At 43.7% G+C, this 22,442-nt stretch overlaps 1 protein-coding gene across 1 annotated transcript; it reads right to left on the minus strand.

The window, feature by feature from the left end:
• Positions 1 to 2,919: 2,919 nt before the first annotated feature.
• On the minus strand, positions 2,920 to 22,166 carry LOC147895497 (beta-glucosidase 25-like). The gene is made up of 13 exons (XM_087383691.1): positions 22,036 to 22,166; positions 21,856 to 21,922; positions 8,698 to 8,756; positions 8,481 to 8,556; positions 8,252 to 8,323; positions 5,238 to 5,331; positions 4,873 to 5,128; positions 4,642 to 4,757; positions 4,304 to 4,524; positions 4,156 to 4,193; positions 3,873 to 3,996; positions 3,598 to 3,703; positions 2,920 to 3,462 (listed from the first exon to the last, which is right to left on the minus strand). Exons 1-13 carry the CDS (start codon positions 22,153 to 22,155, stop codon positions 3,153 to 3,155), a joined length of 1,659 nt encoding a protein of 552 aa, XP_087239817.1. The 5' UTR covers positions 22,156 to 22,166; the 3' UTR covers positions 2,920 to 3,152.
• Positions 22,167 to 22,442: the final 276 nt, after the last annotated feature.

The following is a 22,442-nucleotide window of genomic DNA, read 5'->3' on the forward strand; positions in this document are numbered from 1 at the left end:
TCAGAACAAGAAAATTTCATTTATGTATATACCCATGAAAAAATGGTATATGTTTAAGAGGTATGTTGGCATTATACTCACTATTACCATGCTATAAATGGTGTAAAGTACTGAGTGCTCCACCCTATCATTAGTGTTTAAAATTCATGTCATTTGAGATAGTAGTTACCTCTTACTAGCTCGAGTGCTCCAACTAAAGTACGAAAATTTTGACCACCATCTAGCCCTTATAAAGCTTCACCAGGGCCCAAATATTAGTGCTAACCGATGGTGGGTTATTAGATTATGGGATCATATACAACGATAAAAGAGTAACGTATAGATTTGAAAAGGAGCTCCTACCGGTCTCTAGATTACCTCTTATAGTCAACAGTTTTGTTGATAAGCATGCGTAGATCGTCATATCCTGGAACGCATATCGTGATAACTAGCCTTGGTAGCACAGATCGTCATATGCTGGAGCGTTGAATGGGCACAAAGTAGTTGGTTGTGATTGCGTACTCCCTGTGACTCTGAAGTGTAACTATGTAGATGTATGGAGTATCTTTGCGCACCCACCTTTCACATAGAAGACTTCGTTGGCCAATACGTGAAGAATCTGTGTAGCTATCAAGATTGAGCGATCATACAAAGCTTAACAAGCTAGACCATCACTATGAATACTTGTTCGTGGTATGGCTTTATTTGGGTGTCAATCGATGTATACCTGGCTTGCTTCCGTTGCAGAAACTTTCCGTCAATAGTGAGTGGTCTTCAGGCCTTTAGCAATGCCGCGAGATCCTTCCTCTCAAGTGTTACGTTCAAGGCAGAGTTACGCTCAAGATGTATATGGTCATAAGAGCTACGATGTCTTGTGGACGTCTATACCAGTAGCTTTTTTCCTTTACAAGCAATCCACACAGCTTGCCTCTTTCGCTATCAATCTTGCAAAGGAATGGACAAGAGTATTGGCGGTAGAAGCTATCGTATGAGCGAGAGAAAGAGAAAGAGAAACGACCAAGCACAATGCATTAACCTTGAAGCTGCGTTTTGAATCGCAATGGCTTGAGTGGGAGGCTTTATATAGCCTTCAACGTATTCAGGCCGACCCCGTCGGTCTATATTCATGCAACGTTTCACCTTATATGCGCATTTCCATGCAACGTCCCATGGGTAAAAAACAATATCCCTTAATAGCAATTCCTCATGGATTAGCAGATGTTTGAACACAAAAGGTCATGGTCTAGCTTTTATGGTAAGTCCAAGATTTACTACTTCTAAAAAAGTACACACACACACGTGTGTGTGTGTGTGTGTGTGTGTGTGTGTGTGTGTGTGAATGTCAAGGAAATAATAGGTCTATGCTAATAATCAATGTCTTAAGAAAATAACTGTCCTTTCCCATAATCAATGTCTTAAGAAAATATTTGAAAACCATTGTATCCTAAACCATGTTAATTTCTTAAGATCATCCTATGCTCTTGAAAAGTGAAACTAACTTCAGTTTAATGCAGCAACTTAAAGCATAACTTACTGTTTAGTCGCAATGCTTAAGAAATTGCTAATTGTCAAAAAATCATATGGCAATCGGATCGCATTGTAAAGTCGAGCAGGGTTGATCTGCAAAACTTTAGCCATGCTCGAGATGGTAATCAGTTACTATGAATCCATTAATCTCTAACTCATGAAAGGAGTCTTCACGTAGATAGAATGCTGATCCAATGGATTCGTAGTAAGCTCTATCTACCAAGTATCCAATGAAGGGAAGGTTTCTAACCAAGAAATATAAAATGTAGTAAAAATGACGAATGTAAAACAATGAATTTAGTCATTGTTTAAAGTGAAAACAATAGTCACAATGTGGTGGAAGAGATCATCTTGAGAGTACAAAGCAACTCTGCTACTTCATCTATCTAATAGGTTTTGAGCACCAAAATCACCATAACTAAGAAACAGATCTAGTCATGTTGCCTTCTGTCAAAACTAAGTGCCGGATTGAGGCTTGCATATAGTAAAATGTAGCCATTCTCCATAAAGGTGAGTTACTGATGTGACATTTATGACAATATTCCTTGGTAACAACTCCGCATTTGCATGCTGACGGGAGCTGCTGCATGTCACAAAAAAGAATTAGCTTTTTGGAGACAACTGTTGGACTAACATGTTCATCATTTAACATGTCATCATGGATCTCTCATCGATGATGATGGTGTCTACAATGAGCAACGCAGAATAACGATCATATGATTTAGAAAGTGTGCCACGAAACATCTCATTCTTAGGAATTGTGAATTAATGATGGACTGTTGTCGCAAGGTGGCTCAAGCATAGTGCTACAACACCAATCGTCGCTGACCAAACTATAGACTTCCCGTGTAGGACATGATTACAAGTTCTGTACTTGATCATGAACGGCTTTCCTGACCTAGGTGTGCCGCAAACAATATGCAATCCCATTGATGTCTCAAAAATGTTATTGTAAATAGCTCTTTGATCTTCAATCAATGTCGAGCTCTCCATCTCCTTGAACTCCTCTAGTAGTTGCAGAATTCTTATGCGGCTGATTTCTAGTGTGTTGTCGCTTGCATCTTCACAAATGGTGAGGGAAGTATCATCGAGCACTCGTAAAGGCCTCTTCTGCAATATCATGTCAGTCAATTGTTGTCGTTTTTCATCAACTAGCATATGAATCTTACAATAATCTGAGACAAGCATCTCGATGTCCTGCTCCGTTTGGACTAGGGCTGAAACATTGTTTACTTCCGACTATTTAGGGGGAAAAAGCAACAACCATAATTTTCAAGTCGTCATATGTAAAGAAAGTACCACACATGGTCTTACCAACCCTCGCCCTCGCCCCCGCTTTTCTTTTCCTAACATGTTATGTTTAATAAAACCACCTTGTATTGAAAGAGGCAAGACAGCAGTGTCCATTACATCCAGGCTCTATTCTGTCCAATTTTATTTCACATTTCCAAGAAATATTTTCAAGTTAGTGCATTATAGTGTCATCCCACACTAAATTGTGCTGATATCAAGGGTATGAAATATTCTAAATTGCTATAAAACTCAAATTTTATTTGAATGGTTCACACGAGGACTATCATAGCCTGATGTCCTCATTCATATCAATACTCACGAGAACTATGTCAAAGCTGCTGTCCTCAGTTATATCAGTACTTTCTATAGAAGTAATCAAGAGCAACCTGGAATGACGAAGAACTTTTGATAAGGTCAAAAAGCATTGATAAGAAGTGGATTTGGCATTCTCTCAAACACCCCCTTGATTTTACCAACTTGGATGATGACGTTTTTTTTTTAAGAAACGTATGATACCATTCAGCGGACTTTTTAGGATAACGTCTTTGCTGATTCACAAAATCCACATAGTAGAGACCAAACCGACATGCCAACCCTGCATTCCATTCAAAGTTGTCCAAAATAGACCACGTGAAGTAACCTTGCACATTGCAATCCTGTTTTCTGCAATGCACAACAGAAACTTTCAGCTCGAGCTCACAAAAGATGGGCATACAACTGTAAAGTGAAAGCAAGGTACACAGCTCACTAATACATAAATACTTAATGGAGAAGAAGTTAAAGGATTGATGTGATGACTTTATGGAGTCTGCTAAGTGTCGAAGTGTGGCTTCCAGGTATTCCACACGCTTCAAGTCGTTACATGCATCACTTATAGGTAGGTTCCACTCCACGTCCATTGTACCTATCATTATTTTTCCCATGCAATACTTCATTATCAACATTACTCTTTACCCATACAGTAAATACTTCATTATCAACATTAGCTCTGAAAAGAGATAACAGAGCATATAAAAGATTTGAGGATGAAAGGGGTTCCAACTGGGCTCGGAAAAAAGGATCCAGCACTATACCATTCTCAGTTATTAGAATTGGTGTTTTTTTCATCTGTTCTTTGCCATATCGTTCCTCAATCCATGCTAGCATTTTAGGCAGAGCCCATGGACAGTTGTATACCCAACCCAGATCAGGCGGACCCTGCAGGGAGTCAAGGCCTATGAGAAGACAGGCCATGCTTTGCCTGCATGCACCTAAAAAATAATGAAACTGTAATCAATCCTATCCACATTCCCTATAATAAGCCAAAGCTTTACATCTGATGAGTGCATTTCAATGGAATTTTGTCAGAGAACTCACTAGGCGCTCTCCTATAAGTTCTCCATCAGGGTCTGAATCTGCATACCGTTTCAAAGCAATCATTGTTGATTATCTTGATTTTGATTTCCTAAGAATTGTACCTATGAATATTTTAGCACCTCTAGAGCAAGGTTGTATCAGTACATACATTCTATAGTGGCCAAGCGATCAGTTCTGTACCACCTCTGACTAGGATCTATTTCTTCCTCTGAGTTCTTGGCATAGTAAGCTGTGTAGTAATTGTATCCAATGAAGTCTAAACTTCCCTGCAAGTCTTTGGACTCCTCCTCAGTGAAAACTGGCAGACGACTCCCTGCTCCATTCCTCATTGATTCTGGGTAGTCCTTCAGAAGCAGAGGATCTAGAATCCTGTTAAGACAAATGTCAGCAATTTTCAGTGTTCGTGCAAAAAACAAATAGAGTTTTCTAGATGCTTAAGAGGTCTTGTTTCCAATATGTCATCCCAAGATAGGAAACAAATCTTACCATCCTATATCGAATTCGATACATCTTTGAGCTGCATCTATATCTTTTTTTGTACGGGTGTAAGGTTCATACCATTTTCCATCAACGGTCATACCAATTCTACCTTTCTGTTGAGCCTACATCAAGTTCATATTAACTGATTCAAACAAGAGAAACGCTGTAACTTGTCATTGCAGTATTATGTGACAAAGAAAAGTTCCTGGGAGACTTCCAAATTATATGCAAGGAAACCTGATATTTTTTCCGGTAAATCTGAACAGCAGCTGCATGGGAAAGAAGAGCATTATGTGCCACTATGTAGGGCTCACTACCAGAATTCCCCATGTCTTTTACTGATCCTTGAAGGACTGAGGATCTTCCAGGTGCTTTTGTCCCATTTCCATACCCTTCTTCTGCAAAAGTCCTGATTTCATTGAAAGTCATCCAATTCTTTACTCTGTCTCCAAACAGCTTGAAGCAGGTTTCTGCATAATGTGCAAAGTATTTCCTGAAGTGGGGAGAAACAACCTTAGGGAATCAAGTCTTCAGCAACTGGGTCCGTGAAGTCTATCCATAAGATCGAGTTTAATTCAAATGGCGTGATAAGGGATACTTACACAATCTCTTTTGTGCGCCATCCTTTGATATGATCATCATTTTCAAGTGCTAGTGGCATGTCCCAGTGGTATAGGGTTACATATGGCTCAATGCCTGAACAGTTTCCCATAAAATTAAGCAGATTTACAAGTAAAAGCTTGAGCATGCACTTGAAAACACCACCATTGAAATACATCTAAGATCATTCAGAACTTGGAAACAAAATATCATTTAGAATGCATGAGTCTTGGTCACCAGAGTAAGTCAAAGTCAATAGAGTAATTTAAACTCTCACATTCAAAAACTAATGCATTATTGCATCGCATCATTCATCTCCTGCAAGGCTGTGGGAATCTAGCATGTTATAGGGCTTTGGCATCCAGCAGCTATAGGCCTCATCCAGGGTCTTGGCAGCAGAACAAAGAAGCCAAAAGGCTGCCACAGCCAGAGATGCAGGCAGCCAACAACACATAGGGTACCATGAGGCCAGTATATTAGCCACAATATTGGAAAAGTGAGTGATGAACAAGTTCACCCTTAGGATGATTGGAGGTTTGGATTATTAATGGGGTTAGATAGATGTTAGGTCGTAGGTTAAAAGCACCTTAATAGAAGGCTTGTGAAGAGTTCACCAGTTATGTACTGCTTGCCCAAAAGCTTTACACACCTTAGACATAAGCATCAAAGATAACATAATTCCCGTGGATAGAAATCTGAAATCCCCAACTAAAACCTAGAAAAGAATTTTTTAATCACAAGAGAATATTTCCTGAAGAATCACTTTTTCTGTCCTTTTTTTACCCCAAGGGTGGCTCAAAATATGACCTCTTTGAGGGGTGGTGTGCTTTAGTGAAAACTTAAAGATCCATCTGATCCTACAACATATGAAGAAGCTGAAGATAACCCCAATTGATAAAAAATCCATGACAGTGAAATATAATAAAATGGGTCTACTGCATTAAATGGGAGTATTTGAAAAGTACAAAGCCAAATTAGTAGCAAAGGATTATGCTCAGAAACATCATAATGACACCTTTGCGCCTCTAGCCAATCATGATTCAATTAGATTGATTGTGGCCCTTGCCACTTCAACACGGCTGGCCGCTTTATTAAATGGATGTTAAAACTGCATTCTTAAACAGTGATTTGCAAAAGAAAGTTTAAAAAGATCAGCCTCAAAAGTTTGAGGCTAAAGTCAAGGAGACAATTAACGCAAGCTTTGCATGGACCAAAGCAAGCACTCCTGCTTAGCACTCAAAGATAGATGAAAATTTTCAAGTAAAATAATTTAATAAAGCTCATCTGATTATAAGCATAACAAAGGCAATATAGTTTTATATGTTGATGACATAGTCATCTTACAAAATAAAGCTTTGACAGCCCTTTGTCAATTGTTGGAGAATCTGTCAACACAGCCCACATGTGTCTTGTAATAATGCGATTCAGATAATTCACCAACATGGATGCCTCAACCACGACACCCGACTGGAACAAGTGGAGTCCTCTCACTTGTACTTGGGGATCCCTCCACCCCAGCTCTTCCAGAGATCCTACTGGATGCGTCCCAAGGCCCTCTATGGGACGAGAGCTTTTTTTAAAAAATTAATGCATACCACCTACCAACCAAGATTGTTTGTCAAAGGCTCTTCCCTGCAGTAAGGACATGGAGGCATCTTGACTGGGATCTGTTGAAGCTCTCTAAGGGCTCGTAAACTACTCACCACTGCCCTATCCCAATTGGTTGCAATGTAGGTTGATCCAGCTCCAAATCACCAATCAAACACTATCACATAGCACTGACTGTCCACATGCTTCATCTTAAACATTTCTAGGCACTTTTCTTTTTTTTTCCAGAGAAAGGAACCTTCTATTAATGCTTGAAAGACTTCATACAAAACAGCAGTCCCGAAGGTGCTGAGTATGGCAAAAAACTGAAAAAGGCTGAAAGAAAAGACCGGCCTGTTCCAGAGAAACCCAAATCACTGCCTAGGGGATCTCTGGTATTGGGGCTAACGGCCAGGTGGGGGAGCTATACAACCAGCGAATCCCTCGCGGAGTGAAGATGTAGAAAACTCTTGCAGGCCAAGCCTTGCAGAATTGAGCACGCCTCTCGACAGTCGCCCTAGAGCCTGGGGTCCCACGCTCCCAAGTGGAGCATAGGGTGTAGATGATATCCTGCCATATGGTGACCAAGGTAGCCGAGGGTGGAACTCGATGCTCACCCATCACGAGGCTGCAGCGAGCCACCCAAATGTTCCACGCAGTGATACTTGCTACCACCTCCCAAACGCTGTCCTCCAGAGGAGGAGGAGCTAGGCTATCAAGAGGGACTGCCCTATGGAGCACTATCCTCTGAATTCTATGACCTTGTATCCGGTAAGTTGAGGAGATCTCATCAATCTAGAACGCGTGTCCTCCCTCAGTCAACTAGGCCACCATCCCCCAGGTGTAGTCCCTCTGAAGACTCTGCATACGGGTCATGATCCTGAGGGCTCCCATCCAGATCCTCGCTGCGCTACAACAGCTCCAGAGGCAATGCAGGATCGTCTCCAAGAAACCAGCAGAGCAACAATGGCACTGCCTCTCCACCCACATCTGCTCCAACCACGGTCCGATGGGCAAGCCTTCGTGGGCGACCAGCCAGAAGAAGTATGAAATCTTCCTCAGCCGCAAACTGGACCATAACCGTGTCCAAAATCTAGAACAGACATCCCGGGGCACTCTCTGGGCCACCCAATGCCTCTCCCTCGAGGGGGTCCACATCGAAGAGTCCATATGAAGCCTCCTGCCAATCCGTGTGGTGTAGGAAAAGAAGGGCATTTGGGTCTGCTCTATGTGTGCATAGTGAGCTCTTCAGAAGCGCGTTCCGTGCTCTTTCACTTCACATGTGTGTCAAGGCATCCTCTATTTAGGAAAATTTTCATTTTGGCATAATCCAAATGCTTAAAAATATCCACTCGCATAGTTTTTAACGATGAAAAACTTTCCATCCTAACAATTAGATGATGGACTAATTATAGGAAGATTGATGTACCATTATTGAGCAGGTGGTCGATCAAGCTGTTGTAGAAAGACACCCCAGCTGGGTTTAAATTTTGCGATCCATCTTGAAAAAAATCAATAATAAATTATAATGCATACATAAGAAACTTTTTGGTAGTTATCTTTCAAACAATCCTTTGAACTTTCTCCAAGTTTTTTCTTTCCCTACATCCTTCTGCTTAATTGGCTGTAGAGGATCTGAAGCAAAAGAAGAATTTCACCAGGAAATATGCGCGACCATGAAACGGAAAACCGATACGCATCGATGCCCAAGTATTTCATCAAATGAATGTCCTCCTGCTCCAACAAGGGTGTAATAGTAAGTATTGAACTTTTAAGCAAACCAAGGTGAATTTTCTTAATCTCATGCTTACATTTACTCCACTAGGTACTTAAAGAACCACCCATAAAACAACTTAGATTCCTTTTATGCAGTACCTTATACTGGTGATAGTGATTGCATGCTACATCCCCTGTACTCCCATCATAGATTTTTCCTGCACAACAGAACAGACCACAATCATTCTTTCAAATAACAAATCCTATAAAAGTAGAAGTTCCATGCCCTTAAATGCCTTTATTTTGTTACAAGAAGCTTCAGGAGGCAGAATGTTCTTGAAGCTCCTAAGATCAAACTCTGTTCTTGTCACACAGAAGGGGGCAACAAGCAAAACCAAAAGATACAAATGTTATTGTACTGCTTTCAAAGTAAGCTTATCGGTTGTCATGCGATACAATGGCCTTATTCATCGCACGTACAATTGTGTTTAATTTTATTTCCATTTTTGGTATCGTTTATTTGTTGTTTATTATTTTTGTGCGCATGCTTACTGTTTACATATGTAAGTTTTCCGTGAGTTCATGTTACAAGGCTTCACAAACCAGCTGGTTATCTTCAAGCAAATCTAATGCATTGGCAGGGGACGGAATGATGGAAGATCATGAGAATGCACATCCTTGATAGGACAAAGGCTGTCCAAGTCATGAGGAAAAGGCCAAGGATGCAGTCTGGATACCCCATGGGACAGCCATCCTAGACCTTCTCTATTATAAATTACTCCATTAATGCCTTGCTCCTTCCTAATTATGTAATTATCTCTCCTTTTGCATTCACATCTGATATCCTCCTGGCCTCCTCCCCTCCCATCAAAACCCTACTCCCACATATAACAGGATCACCATTTTGATTACTCTTATTGCTCACACCTATCTTCAAAGCTATCCACCATAGGCCTGGGAGACCATTATTCTCCCTACATGGGAAGGGGGACTTAATATCATTGACCCGGACTTGCAGTGCAGGGCATTGCTTTGTAAGGTGGTGGTGAGGGGACTCATGCCTAGGGAGGAACCTTGGAAGGATTTCTTTTTTGGACGCATTCAGGCTTGCACATCTACCTTAGGAGATGATTGGGTGGACAGCCCTCGCTGGATTTTTTCTTCCGCCTCTCTCAGATCTCCTGCCTCTCCTCTCATGACTGCCATCCTCAAAGCTTGGGGGAGCTTTAGGAACACTCTTCGAAGGGTTCCGCCCTCTACCTTTGAAGAGATTGATAGGCAACCGATCATTTGGAACGATAGTATACTTGATGAGCATGGCAAACCTCTGGGCACTTCCCGTTATATGCAGTGGTATGGATGGGAGAGAGGCCCCACCTACACAGTAGGCACTTGGAAGGCTTTTATCAGGCTACTGAGGATCAGAGACTACAGTCCGTGAGTCACCTCAGAGGGATAGCACGCAGAATTCAGCAGATAGATGCAGCCATCCCGGTGGAATGGATAGTTGAGGTGCCTATTACTTCCACCACTTGGATGGGAGCTTTTTCGAGGACAGCAGTTCCTCTACAGGTGATCGCTCTTCGAGGTTTCGAGGAAGATGCTTTGGTCTTTGACGTTGGGGATGGAGGTATACTCTCTAGATCCACGGATGATATTCTTCTAGAGGTTGCCTTTCAGCCTGTCAGGATTGCTGGTTTTGTGGACCATGGAGCGGGCTTGCAGTGGTACTTAGACCTCGACCCTCTGCTCTTGGCCCTGGGATCCTAGAGGTTGTGGTTATATGGAGGTGCACCTATTAGGTGCTTGCAGTAGAACCCAGGAGAGTGGGAGTGGATAGATCATGGGCACCGAGAGAGGGGGATTCCCTTCTTTTGTTTCACGGTTGGTAATGCCAAGAGATTTCAGCTGAGCAGTAGAGGTTGGATTCCCTCCAGAGCCCCCCATTGGGATAGCTTCTTCATCACTGCAGATTTGCGTAGGAATTTTTGGAGAAGGCTCTGAAAATCCCTCAGAAATAGAAAGATCACTCTTTTCTTTTGGCTTTCTATTCATGGAGGGATTGCAGTGAACCTGTGTAGATCACGATTTGGGGCTGATCCTGTAGGGGTAAGTATGATCAAGGGCTTGCTCTATGGTGCATGTGTGCATCTAGGGGAGTCACATGTGCGCTTGTGTGTGTTGTAAAGGCACATCAAGTGCTATGATGTGTCTAGTGTGTGTGACCTAAGTGATGATGTAAGACAAAGGGAATCCCACTGATGTAGGGATTGATTCCCACTGATGTAGGGGCTGATTGGCACTATGTAGGGAAGGTATTACCTTCTCCCCCTTTCTATAAGAGAGAGTCCTCTCTCTCACAATCATAATAGAGATCTACCATATTGCTTTCATTGTGCTCTCACACCTCTTCCAAGATGCATCTATTCTATCCTACGGGATCCTACAATTGGTATCAGAGCTTTAGGTTCCAGATCTAGCTTAGCCTAGCATTAGATGCTATCTCTAGCATAAACTACAAGTTTCTTCATCTTCTCCATTTTCCTCCTTCTTCCCCAAATCTTTGAGAGCTCTGTTCTCTGCCTACAAACGACCATTGCCCAAACCCTTTGAGCTGGAAACTCCTCACGTATGGGCAAACTTCCAGCTATAAGCATTTAGGGAAATTTCGTCTCTATGCGCAATGCCAACACTAACACTCCTCGACGAACTTTCGCACAATTCCGCCTCTGTACCTACCTATCTGCAAATTCCTCTGAGCCCGTGCTGGACGACACTGAGGGCAAGCTGCTGCTGAAATCTGAGCTCATTTGGACAAGGAATGGAGGCGCAACAGACGAAAAACCAGTCGGTCTTCTCAAGCTTGGCTATGGCGACCTGACGCAACATTGCGCCCCTCCTTGCTGGTAGCCCTTCTCTAGTATAAGGCCCTTCTTCCTGCATAAAAATCCCCTTGAATAGAGCTATGAGCTGTGAGAATTGCACCCTCCAAGTTCTGGTCTCTGTTTTGGACAGTTTTGACAGGTTGTGAGTTTGATGCTACATTAGATGCTACTTTAGCATTTCTGATGTTTTAAAGTGTTGAATAGCTTCAGTACAACTATGGCTACAGCTTTGCTTTAAGTTGCTACACCTGGATTTGCTTGGAATGCTTTCATTTAGCCACCTCTATGAAGCATGCAAGTGAAAGCATCATTTCCATTATGTTTTGTAGTATGGAATTTGGTTGCAAGCCTTTGCTACTCTAAATGCTTGTATTTTGAAGCTCTTCAACTCTTTTTAGCCTTGTAAGAAAGTAGACACTGCCCATTTTGGGTTAGACCCTCTCATGGCTACCATCTTGAATATGGATAAGTTCAATGGTAAAGGCTTTCACACATGGCAGATGAAGATTAAGTTTGCATTGATGAGGGAAAACCTCTGGGGACTTGTCAAACCGGCTTCAACTTCTTCTTCAATAGCCTCTAATGCTAGAGAATCCCTAGCTCCCACACGCCCGGCAAGAGATCCTGCTAGAGAGGAGAAAGCCTATGGCATCATTGCTCTTGGCTTAGGAGATGACTATTATATTCATCACATCTCTGATTTAGAGTCTCCTTCTGAAGCTTGGCAGAAGCTTGATATTATTTTTGGTGCTAGCTCTCACATCTCAAAATTGTCACTTAAGATTGCTTTCTTTGAATTGAAGATGGTTAGTGGCACTCCCTTGGCTGCCCATGTCAATTACATGCGGAGTCTCATGACTCAACTTGCTTCTATCAACTCTCCAATCACTACAGATGATGCAATGGCAGTATTGCTCAAAAGTATGCCTGAAGATTATGATCATGTTGTTACCACTTTGAAAAATCTTCCTAATCCTAATCTTGGAAATCTTATTTCTGCTCTTCAAGAAGAAGAAAGGCACATGGAACTCCGGAGAGGCAATGACACAGCCTACCAGAGAGGCAATGACACAGCCTATGCCATAAAAATTCAAAGGGGCAAGTTTTCACCTTGCAAACAGTGTCGGAAGACAAATCACCTCTCAAAAGATTGCTTCAAGATCAATCCATGCAAACATTGTGGCAAAAACAATCACCATGAGAAGTATTGTAAAGCCAAAAAGGAAGAAACTACAAAGTCAAAAACTGCCAATCTACTTTCATTTGATGAGTCTCCACATGATGAAGACTATGCTTTTTAGGCACTTTGTTTATCATCACTTGGTCAAAATTTTGAGGTTCTCTACCTGGAGTAGTACTCCAAAAAGAATATGTGAACACCTCTCGTCACCATATGATGTAGACCATGTGATATGTGTTTTGACTATCCCATTTCTGTAAACATCACACCCTTGGGAACCCTTGCTAGCATGAGATCCTAGCCATAGATTAATCCTTGACCACCATGAGATGGCATGAGAAACTATGAGACTAGATGTATCCTTGACACTGCAAGAGGCAATCCCTTGAAGGGGGGTTTGTTGGGGTAAGTATGATCAAGGGCTTGCTCTATGGTGCATGTGTGCATCTAGGGGAGTCACATGTGTGTTTGTGTGTGTTGTAAAGGCACATCAAGTGCTATGATGTGTCTAGTGTGTGACCTAAGTGATGATGTAAGACAAAGGGAATCCCATTGATGTAGGGATTGATTCCCACTGATGTAGGGGCTGATTGGCACTATGTAGGGAAGGTATTACCTTCTCCCCCTTTCTATAAGAGAGAGTCCTCTCTCTCACAATCATAATAGAGATCTACCATATTGCTTTCATTGTGCTCTCACACCTCTTGCAAGATGCATCTATTCTATCCTACAGGATCCTACAGATCCCACTTGCCCTCGTTGTCATTCTGCAGAGGAGTCAGTGCGACATTGCCTTTGGGACTGCAATCAAGCGAGAATTGTTTGGAAAGGAGTTGCTCGAATACTCAGCATTTTTCATACTTCCCCTTTCTTCATGACTTGGGGCTCGGTCACATGGTTATCCCTTACTAGGCCCTAGGTGTTTTATGAGGGTGAGCCTTCTTCTTGGGCACTCTCGATCCGCCGACAGGAGATAGAGCCCTGCTCTCTTCAGGATGTACCACATATTCCTTTCAGAGCTTCACATGCTTCAATGGACACCTCTTGGGAGATTTTAGCTAGCATTTCCTCTTGGCACATTTGGAGAGCCAGATGCACAGAGGCCTTGGATGACACCCAGATACACCCATCACAGGTGTTCACGGGTATTTGGAGTGACACGGTTCACACTTTGATAGCCATATGGGCTAGCATGCAAGGCCCTTCACGGGCAGCCTCTTCTAGGAGGATTGTATTTCTTCGAGTTTGGAGGGGTTCTCCCTTTTTCTCGAAGATTGCTACCGGATTAAGATGGCACTATCAGCCCCAATCCTTTCTTTTTGGCTCTTGAGCTTTTCATGCATTGCGTGGCTCCAGTGTCAGGAGCCTCATCTGCATCATGTGTATTTGCCATCTCATCCTGAGACGTATCCAAAGAACGTGGGGCATCAAACAAATCCTCGTCATCTGAGAGGTCAATGATCATGCTGAGCTTGGCAGTGCCACTGTTGCGCATCTTGCACACATTCCTGAGCACCTGGGGCATCAAATAAATCCTTGTCATCTGAGAGGTCAATGATCATGTATCACTGTTGCGCATCTTGCACACATTCCTGAGCAGGTTCTTTGGATACGTCTCAGGATGAGATGGCAAATACACATGATGCAGATGAGGCTCCTGACACTGGAGCCACGAAGGGCATTGACTTTCCTTTTGATCCTGCTGGTGCTACTGCGCATGAGTGGCTGACGAAGTTGGAAGACTATTTCCGCTTCTACCCCAAGTCTGAGGAGGAGCGCATAATTTTTGCAGGTATGCATATGCATGACTATGCCCACACATGGTGGCGATACATGAGGGATTCACCTCAGAAACCAACCACTTGGACAGGTTTCAAAAAATTGATGGTCACTACATTTGTATCTCCACTTGTATTGGATCAATACTTGGCTGAATTTTATGCCTTGACACAGACCGGTACGGTCTACGAGTACTTGCAACGTATTTGGAGGCTTTCCGTGTTTGTGCAGGATGTATCTGAAAAAGGAAAGCTGCTGCGTTTCATCCATGGGTTAAGTTCTTCTCTCGCTGCAGATGTGAAGGCACATAACCCTCAAACAATTGAGAGGGCAGCTCAGCTTGCAGAAGTATTCGAGCCTAAATATGCCGGCAAGCACAGAAATGCCATGGGCAGCTCGCATGCTATGGGGTATGACACTGAGTCGAAGCCTAAGTTTGCTGAGTGGACTGACAAGAAATCTGCAGCAGCACTATTTCCTCGCTTTCCTACTGTCTCGGGTAGTAATATGCCGTATGCCAGGCTTGCTTGTAAGAAGTGCACATTGTTTGACAAAGAATTGTCGTTTCCTCCTCTTGACAACCTCATGTATCTTGCTTTGGCACTTTGCATCACCTCTGGATGGTATGATAGATATGCAGTCCTTCCATTTTCCCTTCTCATTTGGTGGGATCTGACCTTCCAACTTGTGCCTAGAAACAAGGCTTTGGACTCTCGAGTGTCGAGTGACTATATGGTGGATAGCCTTTTTTTTTTTTTTTTGGGGCAAAAAAGAGACTTCTAGATCCTGATGGTGCTACTGCACATGACTTAGCCATCCCGTGCCTCAGCCAGTCAGCCCACGCCCCGCCCCATCGTTCCTGCTAGCCTCACGCCATCTAGCTGCTCCTTCGTTGTCACCGCGCCGCGCTACCCCGTCGCCAAGCAATGCCTGCAACAAAAGCTTTAGTTTCCTAAGGTTCAGTTATATCCATTTCTCTTTGCCTACGTTCAAGCTCTCTCTCCAGGACCAATCACAATGGCACCGAAGCGTGCTCCTCGTGATATATCGCATGACTCTGATGAGGCTGCTCAGTATGAGCAAGTGCCTACCACAGTGGTTGCATCCACTGGTGGTGCAGAGGTTCCTTCCACTCAGCCTCTCTCTCCTGCATTCCAAGAAGTGCAAGCAGTGCAGACGTAGTTTCTAGATGCCCTTTCCTCTATGCTCCAGGGTGCTTTCCGCCAGATAGGACAAGAGTTCAGCCAGCAGCTTACCACAGCCATGGCTATGCAGAATATGGCTCTTGTCCAGATGGGACAGCAGATTGGTCAACAGATCACATCTGCCATTGGGGTAAGCAACCCGCATCCCAGTAGGGGGACCATTCAGACAGTCAGGATGTTTGTCTGCTCCACGCAAGGGTTTTATGGCAGATGCCCGTCGTGCCTATGAGCATCAGTCTTCTGGACCATTGCATGTACCCCAGCTTGGGGATTATCTGGACATAGATGATGCATTTTCTGTGCCACAGAGCACCTTCTTGCAGGATGTCAAGCCATCTTTTAGCTCTCAGATTTCTGCATCTATGCAGGCTGAGCCGTCTCTTTTGGGCCAACCCATTGTTGTGCATCCAGTTAGTGCTCCTTTCACCGCACCAACGAGTATGCCTGAAGTTGGCTTGGGTTTATATGGCAGCCCACACCCTTGGGAGAGAGGTCAGTCCTCTTCTCAGCCCTTTGGTATGCCATCATTTCGGAGAGATGCATTTGGCACAGACACCCAGCCTGGAGTTCATGCACCTATCGCTCCGCCAGCGAGCACATAGAGCCAGATGCAGCTAGTGCATCAGATGGCAACAGCTTCTATGCAGCAGGGGGTTGGTGGTGGGCAGCAAGCCACTTTTGATGACATGTTGGCAGATTCTTTGCGTTCGTACAGAGCCCTACCTGAGGCCATCAAACTTGAGATGCCCTTCTCCGATTATGTGAACCTCAAGCGTGATGATGCCCGCACTTCTGGAGGCTACACACACAAGAATTATGCAGCCAAGAATATGAACGACAAACTCACAGTGCATAAGTTTAAAGGGGACACTCGCACTCCCAATGAGTTGGAGGAGTGGCTCACGAAGCTGGAAGACTATTTCCGCTTCCACCCCAAGTCTGAGGAGGAGTGCAACATTTTTGCAGGTATGCATATGCAGGACTATGCCCACACATGGTGGCGATACATGAGGGATTCATGGCGTCGAGGGGATTCATGGCAAATCTGCTATATGCGACGGTGATGGCAATCTCCTACGCCTTTTTTTTTTGGAGTTGGTGACTGGCCTCGCTATCCATAGTATGCTTGTCTGCTCCGTGACCGCGTGAATGATCAGCTGGGCTAGCTATCCCTCGTGCACAGTGGAGAGACTATCCCTGGCGCACAGCTTTTGGAAGATTTCATTCGTTCGTTTCTGTCCATGGCGCACAGCTTTTTTGGAGGTTTCATCTTTGTTTCAATCTAGTTCTCTAGGCCAATCTGTTGTGCAGCATTGGTTTCTCCACTTAGGCAACCTGCTAGACCATAATTATTCTCTCTCATGTTTGCGTAAGAGTTGAAGTGAACGGTGAGAGGGGAAGCAAGGGTGCCAGAGTCAGTGCTCTGATACCAATGTAGAGAAGGGGGTAGGGACAGATTTGGAGAAAGGAGGATAGAGGAGCAAAAGGAAGAGAGAGAGAGGGGAAGAGGGAGAGGAAGGGTAGGAGAGAGAGAATGAGGTAGGAAGAGAGGGAGAGATTGAGAGGGAGTTAGGAAGAGAGAGGGAGAGTGAGTGAGAGTAGGCACTAAGGAGGAAGGGAGAGTAGATACGATTAGATGTCACATCAAAAAGTACATAGTAGTGGGTGGATGGAGACTTATATAGTCCCTCCACATTTTCCACCTACAGGGCCTCTAACTTGGCCTCTTTTTCCCCTTCATTACACTTACCAATTACTTGAGATCTCTCTAAGGTCACCAGACCTTACTAAGCGCTTACATATCCACCACCTACTCCAACACCTAAGTAGGACTATGGACCCTTTCAGTGATAATTCCAAATGAATCACTCTTTTAAATGTCCTAACTTCTTAAGATTTCAACTCAACTAATCTAGTCTAATTTAAGGTTACCAAACCTATGGCCATGTATAGCACCCTCTTGCTTGGGAAGAGCCCAAGTACTACCTTGGCTCATCAACCCAACCTAAGAGAATGACTTAACCATCTCTAGTATTTTAACTTCAAGACTCTTGGCACCATGGATGCCTTCCAAAGCCCAGCTTACCCAACGTCTCTGTACAATACTGCATGTGCTCAATTCTTGAGTTTTTTCCCATTTCTAGTGTATGATCCTACATGCAAATGCATCTACTACTTCATTATCCTACATGCAAATGCATTATTAATTCATTCTTTGTCCTAAATGCTCATCTTGAGTTTAAGTAGGTCAATCGTTTGACCCTTTTCACCATGCAATTGTGTATTATATAGTAGTATTATATTGCCTTTTCTCTCCCTTTTCTTTTGAAAAGCGACCACGCTTCGTCCAACCACTCAAATATGCCTAACCCCTTCTTCTTTTTTATTTTTTAAAACTTCTTTGATTTATATAACTCTTTTTTTTTAAATATTGTAACTCTTCCTCTTATTTTCTCCATTTTCATTTATCTTCATCTCTTCTTTTTTTTAATTAAATTAAATTGCAAGAGAAGGGGGGGAGGGGGGGGGGGGGAGGGACAAAGGAGAATTAAACTGGAACTAAGGGAAGGGGGAAAATGAGGAACTAGAGGAACTAATGAGGAGAGGGGGTACTTAGAGGCTCGAGCCTTAGAGGAGGGGGAAAAGAGGTAATTATGGCATGATAGAGGAGGGGGGGGAAAGAGGTATTTATGGCAACTGCCGACTGTCGGCTGACGCGCCGGTGGGGCAGAGGCTGCAGAGGCAACGGGCAGAGGTGGCAGCCGGCGGCGGATGGGAGACTAAAGTGGCAGAGGCAGCTGGCGGAGTCGACACGTGGCGACGACAGAGGCGTGCAAAGACTGCGCAATGGAGGGAAAAGACTAATTAATAGCGGGGGAGGGGACTGCGCGACGGCGGGGAGCGAAAAAGAGCTTTTACAAGCCTTAGCCTCCCTTAATTTAAGAGAGAAGGCAGACTGTCTGGTGCGTGTATTGGGCGGCGCACCGTGGTCCCCCTATTAGAACTAATGTGGGTGGTCACTGATCATTAATCGACGGCGCCCTGTGTGAGTCCGGTCTCCTCCCTATTAATGAAAGACAGAGTTTTTTTTTTTTTTTGGTGTAAAAATTCGACTTCCAGAATCCAGAGAGGGAAAAAGAAAAGCCCCCTGGAGCATTTCTTTGTGCATTGATGTCACGCTGATGTCAGTACCTTTGGCAGCTTCCACATGACAGCTACACACAGTCAGAGGATCACTGCTCTGATACCACTTGTCACGCACCTGTTGGAGGATGCACATGTGTGAAGGAATGATGCATAAATTGGGAAGCATTGGCCCTCCAAATGGGGTGGAAGGAGTGCCCACGTGAGTGTACTTTTGCTATTGATAACTCTACAATGCTCATACCATCCACATACCACATATGAATGCTGCACACATTCCATGCATACGAGAGGTCACAACCTCTCATGCTTCTTGGGATCCATCCCTTGGACGTACCCCATTATTCTACCCTTAGCCTATGACTCTTTTATGCCTACCATTTATTAATGCACCCATGCATTCCTACCCATTCCTAACCTAGGACCTACATGTGTGAGTGCACCATTTATATTATTCAATTAACATATCCAATACATTATCCATATGGCATTTAGCCATATAAACCTACCTAGCCTACCTTCTAATTATTACATTTGATCATTCTAGAATACAAAATCGTGTCGTGACAATACATTAAAATAGACAAAGCTACAATCAAAAGATATGAGCAACATGGAGAATTTGGGATTGAGGGGATTTTGACGCCAATCTTGCTTTTTCCAAATGATATGATTGTTACTCGCAAACCTACTTGAACGTGTGTGGCAAAACACAAATTCTATTCCAAGGATAAGCTCGCGATGTATAAGTTTAAAGGTGACACACGCACCCCCAATGCGCTGGAAGATTACTTCCGCTTCTACCCCAAACAAGATGAGGGGTGCATCATTTTACAGGGATGCATCTACAGGACCGTGCTCATAGATAATGGCATTACATGAGGGACTCTCCACCGAGACCAACCACATGGGCACAGTTTGAGGAGCTGATGGTCACGACCTTTGTATCTGCGCTAGTACTATAGCAATACTTAGCAGATCTTTATGCATTTCAAAAGAGTGGCTTGATTCACCAGTATTTGCAGCATTTTTGGAGGCTTTCCCTCTTGGTACATGATCCTGTGTTTTATTCACGGCTGGCATCCCTGCCTCACCTCCCATGTGAGGGCTCACGAGCCCCAAACCATTGAGCGAGCTGCAAAGCTAGCAGACGTATTCAAGCCCAAATATGCTAAGAGGTACAAGCAGGCCACGAGCAGGACACATGGACTGCATTGGAAATTGAGAAAAAAAACCCAAGATGCTGAGAGGCATGAGTGACAGGATGTAAGCAGCCCTGTTCCCAAGTTCCCAACAGTATCAGGCAGTGGAATGCCATATGCAAGGCCTTAAAGGCATCCCAATGTGAAGCTAGGACGAAAGCCTAGTGCTGTAGCAAAAAAGTCAAACATTAAAGAGCATACCAGAGCCATCAAGGACAGCAGAAGAGAAAAAATTATGCTTTAAATGTGGCAAAAGAAATGGACTCCCAAGCACAAGGAGGTATGCAAAATGAGGAATACTGAGACAGCCAAACTTAGCATGATCATAGAGCTGTATGATGAGGAGGAGTTGGTTGATGCTCCTGACATCCTTGATGTGTCTCGTGAGAAGAAAGGTGGAGCAAACGAATCAGGACAAATCAGGATGCTGGAGTCGGTAGTGGTTCTGACTCCTGAGTTTCCCTTTACTACTCAGCTTCAAGGGCATACCCATAACATACACAGCGTTATTCATGTCGTACTCATGGAGTTGCTTCTGTTGGGCATCATGCTTCTATGGCATTCCATGCATGAAATGATGCTAATGGAAATGCCCCTATAGAGGAGGAGAAGCAATATTGGGATGCTCAGCTGGTACTCTGCTCAATATCTTTTGATGCATTTATGGGTGCCAAGAGTGCCAAGACACTTATATTGAAAGGTGATATGCTTGTGGACAGCTGGAGCGCGCACAGTTTCATCAACACCAAGACCTTGCAAAAGGTGGGGCTTGTTCCAACAGAGATTGACCATGGGCTGAGAGTTGAGGTTGCTAATGGACAGTGTATGATTTTAGCAAGCTATGTTGCCAGGATGCATGGATCCAACTTTCTCATGATTATGATTTTGCAGGAGATCATTCTACAGTAAAAATGGATCCAATGGACATCATCTTAGGATGTGCGGGATAAAATCCCTGGGGAAGTTTAGTATTGACTTGAATGCCATCACACTCTGCTTTGCACATAAGGCAAAACAATGGTCTTGCAGGGTTTGACAGCCCCAAAAATGCAGATTATTTCAGCAAAACAATTGGCCTGAGAACTCAAGAAAGAAAGTGTCATTTATGCATTGCATGTGTCATGACTCAAACGGGAAGCATTCCCCATGTGAAGGATGTGGAAATACAGCAGCTGCTCTCAATATTTGCTGATATGCCATATCAGTTCCTCCAAAGAGAGATGTCGATCATGCCATAGTTTGGAGCCTGTCCATAGACCCATCAACAAGGCTCCATACTGTCTCTCTAAAGTGAAACAGGAGGATGTAGCAAGAGAAGTGTGCGAGTTGCTTGAGAAGACTTTTATTCTCATAGCACTTCTCCCTTTGCCTCCCCATCGCTCCTTGTGAAAAAGAAAAATGGCTCATACCACCAAAATAAAAAACAGATTTCCAATTCCCCATATTGATGATATGTTGGATGAACTCAAGGGTGCTCAGTTCTTCAGTCTCAAAAGGTCCATCTGGTAGTACGCCAAACCTCAACAAGTCCACGAAGCTTATCCCAAACTTTCAGCTGGCCTGCAGGTTCTTTTTCCCGGTCAGCTTCTTGTAATAACGCTGAATCGAAAACTCAACGCCAGCAAACTACACCATGTCACAGAATGATGAAAGATCATTGCGAGAGCGCTCAAAAAGCAAGAATAATTATAATTCTGAGCGGCTTTCATCTGTTAAGAGCAGTACCAACTGTACGCCATCATCGGGTCAAACGAGAACCACAGACAACAATCGGAGCGTACTACCAGTACCCGGGACGGATCAAAAGTATTTCCTTTGATAATCCGCTTCATGAGCGTTTGTGATCCTCATCTATCTGATACGTGCGTTCCACAATGTCTATACCGACTACGAAGACACATTAAAATGGACAGTGCAGCAACCTGGAGTGTGTGAAAATTCGTCCCAGATTGTAGGTCCTCTTCCATCCTCCAGGGGCGCACCCTCAATCTACAAGAAGACAATCTTGGATGTTAGCTATGATATGACGCAAATTTGACGATGAAGGCGTCAGGTGCGATGACATCGGATCGATTAAACAAAGCCGAAATGCAAGAACGAACTTGGTAAGCGGCACTTGCAACTCCGAATTTGAATCCAGGAGGGAAGTTACGGCGACTGAGGAGTGGAGAAGACATCTGAAGCAAGGCCTTGCATTGCAACTCTCCCACTCTCGTTTGCATTGCCCGAAGGCTTTATTGTTACTTTTCCGAAATTTACACGTGTATTTTTGGCCTGCCATAAATGGAGGCCTAAGTAAAGCCGAGAAGCTCATTTTTTTGAGGATTTGTGCCACTTGGTAGAAATCTAGAGTCTCCTCTCTCTCTACATTTTTAGCCCCCTTCTCTCTCTCTACCCCTCTCTTCCTTTCTCTCTCTTTCTTCCTCCTCTTAGGCAGGCCTATTGAATGATGCATATCATTCATCTTGTTTGCTCTTGTGAAATTCCTTATTTCATGGAGGGGAAAACG

This window comes from Dipteris shenzhenensis, chromosome 13 (genome assembly GCF_047967505.1).
Source record: "Dipteris shenzhenensis isolate YYH24624 ecotype China chromosome 13, Dip_SZ_1.0, whole genome shotgun sequence".
Lineage (NCBI taxonomy): Eukaryota > Viridiplantae > Streptophyta > Polypodiopsida > Gleicheniales > Dipteridaceae > Dipteris > Dipteris shenzhenensis.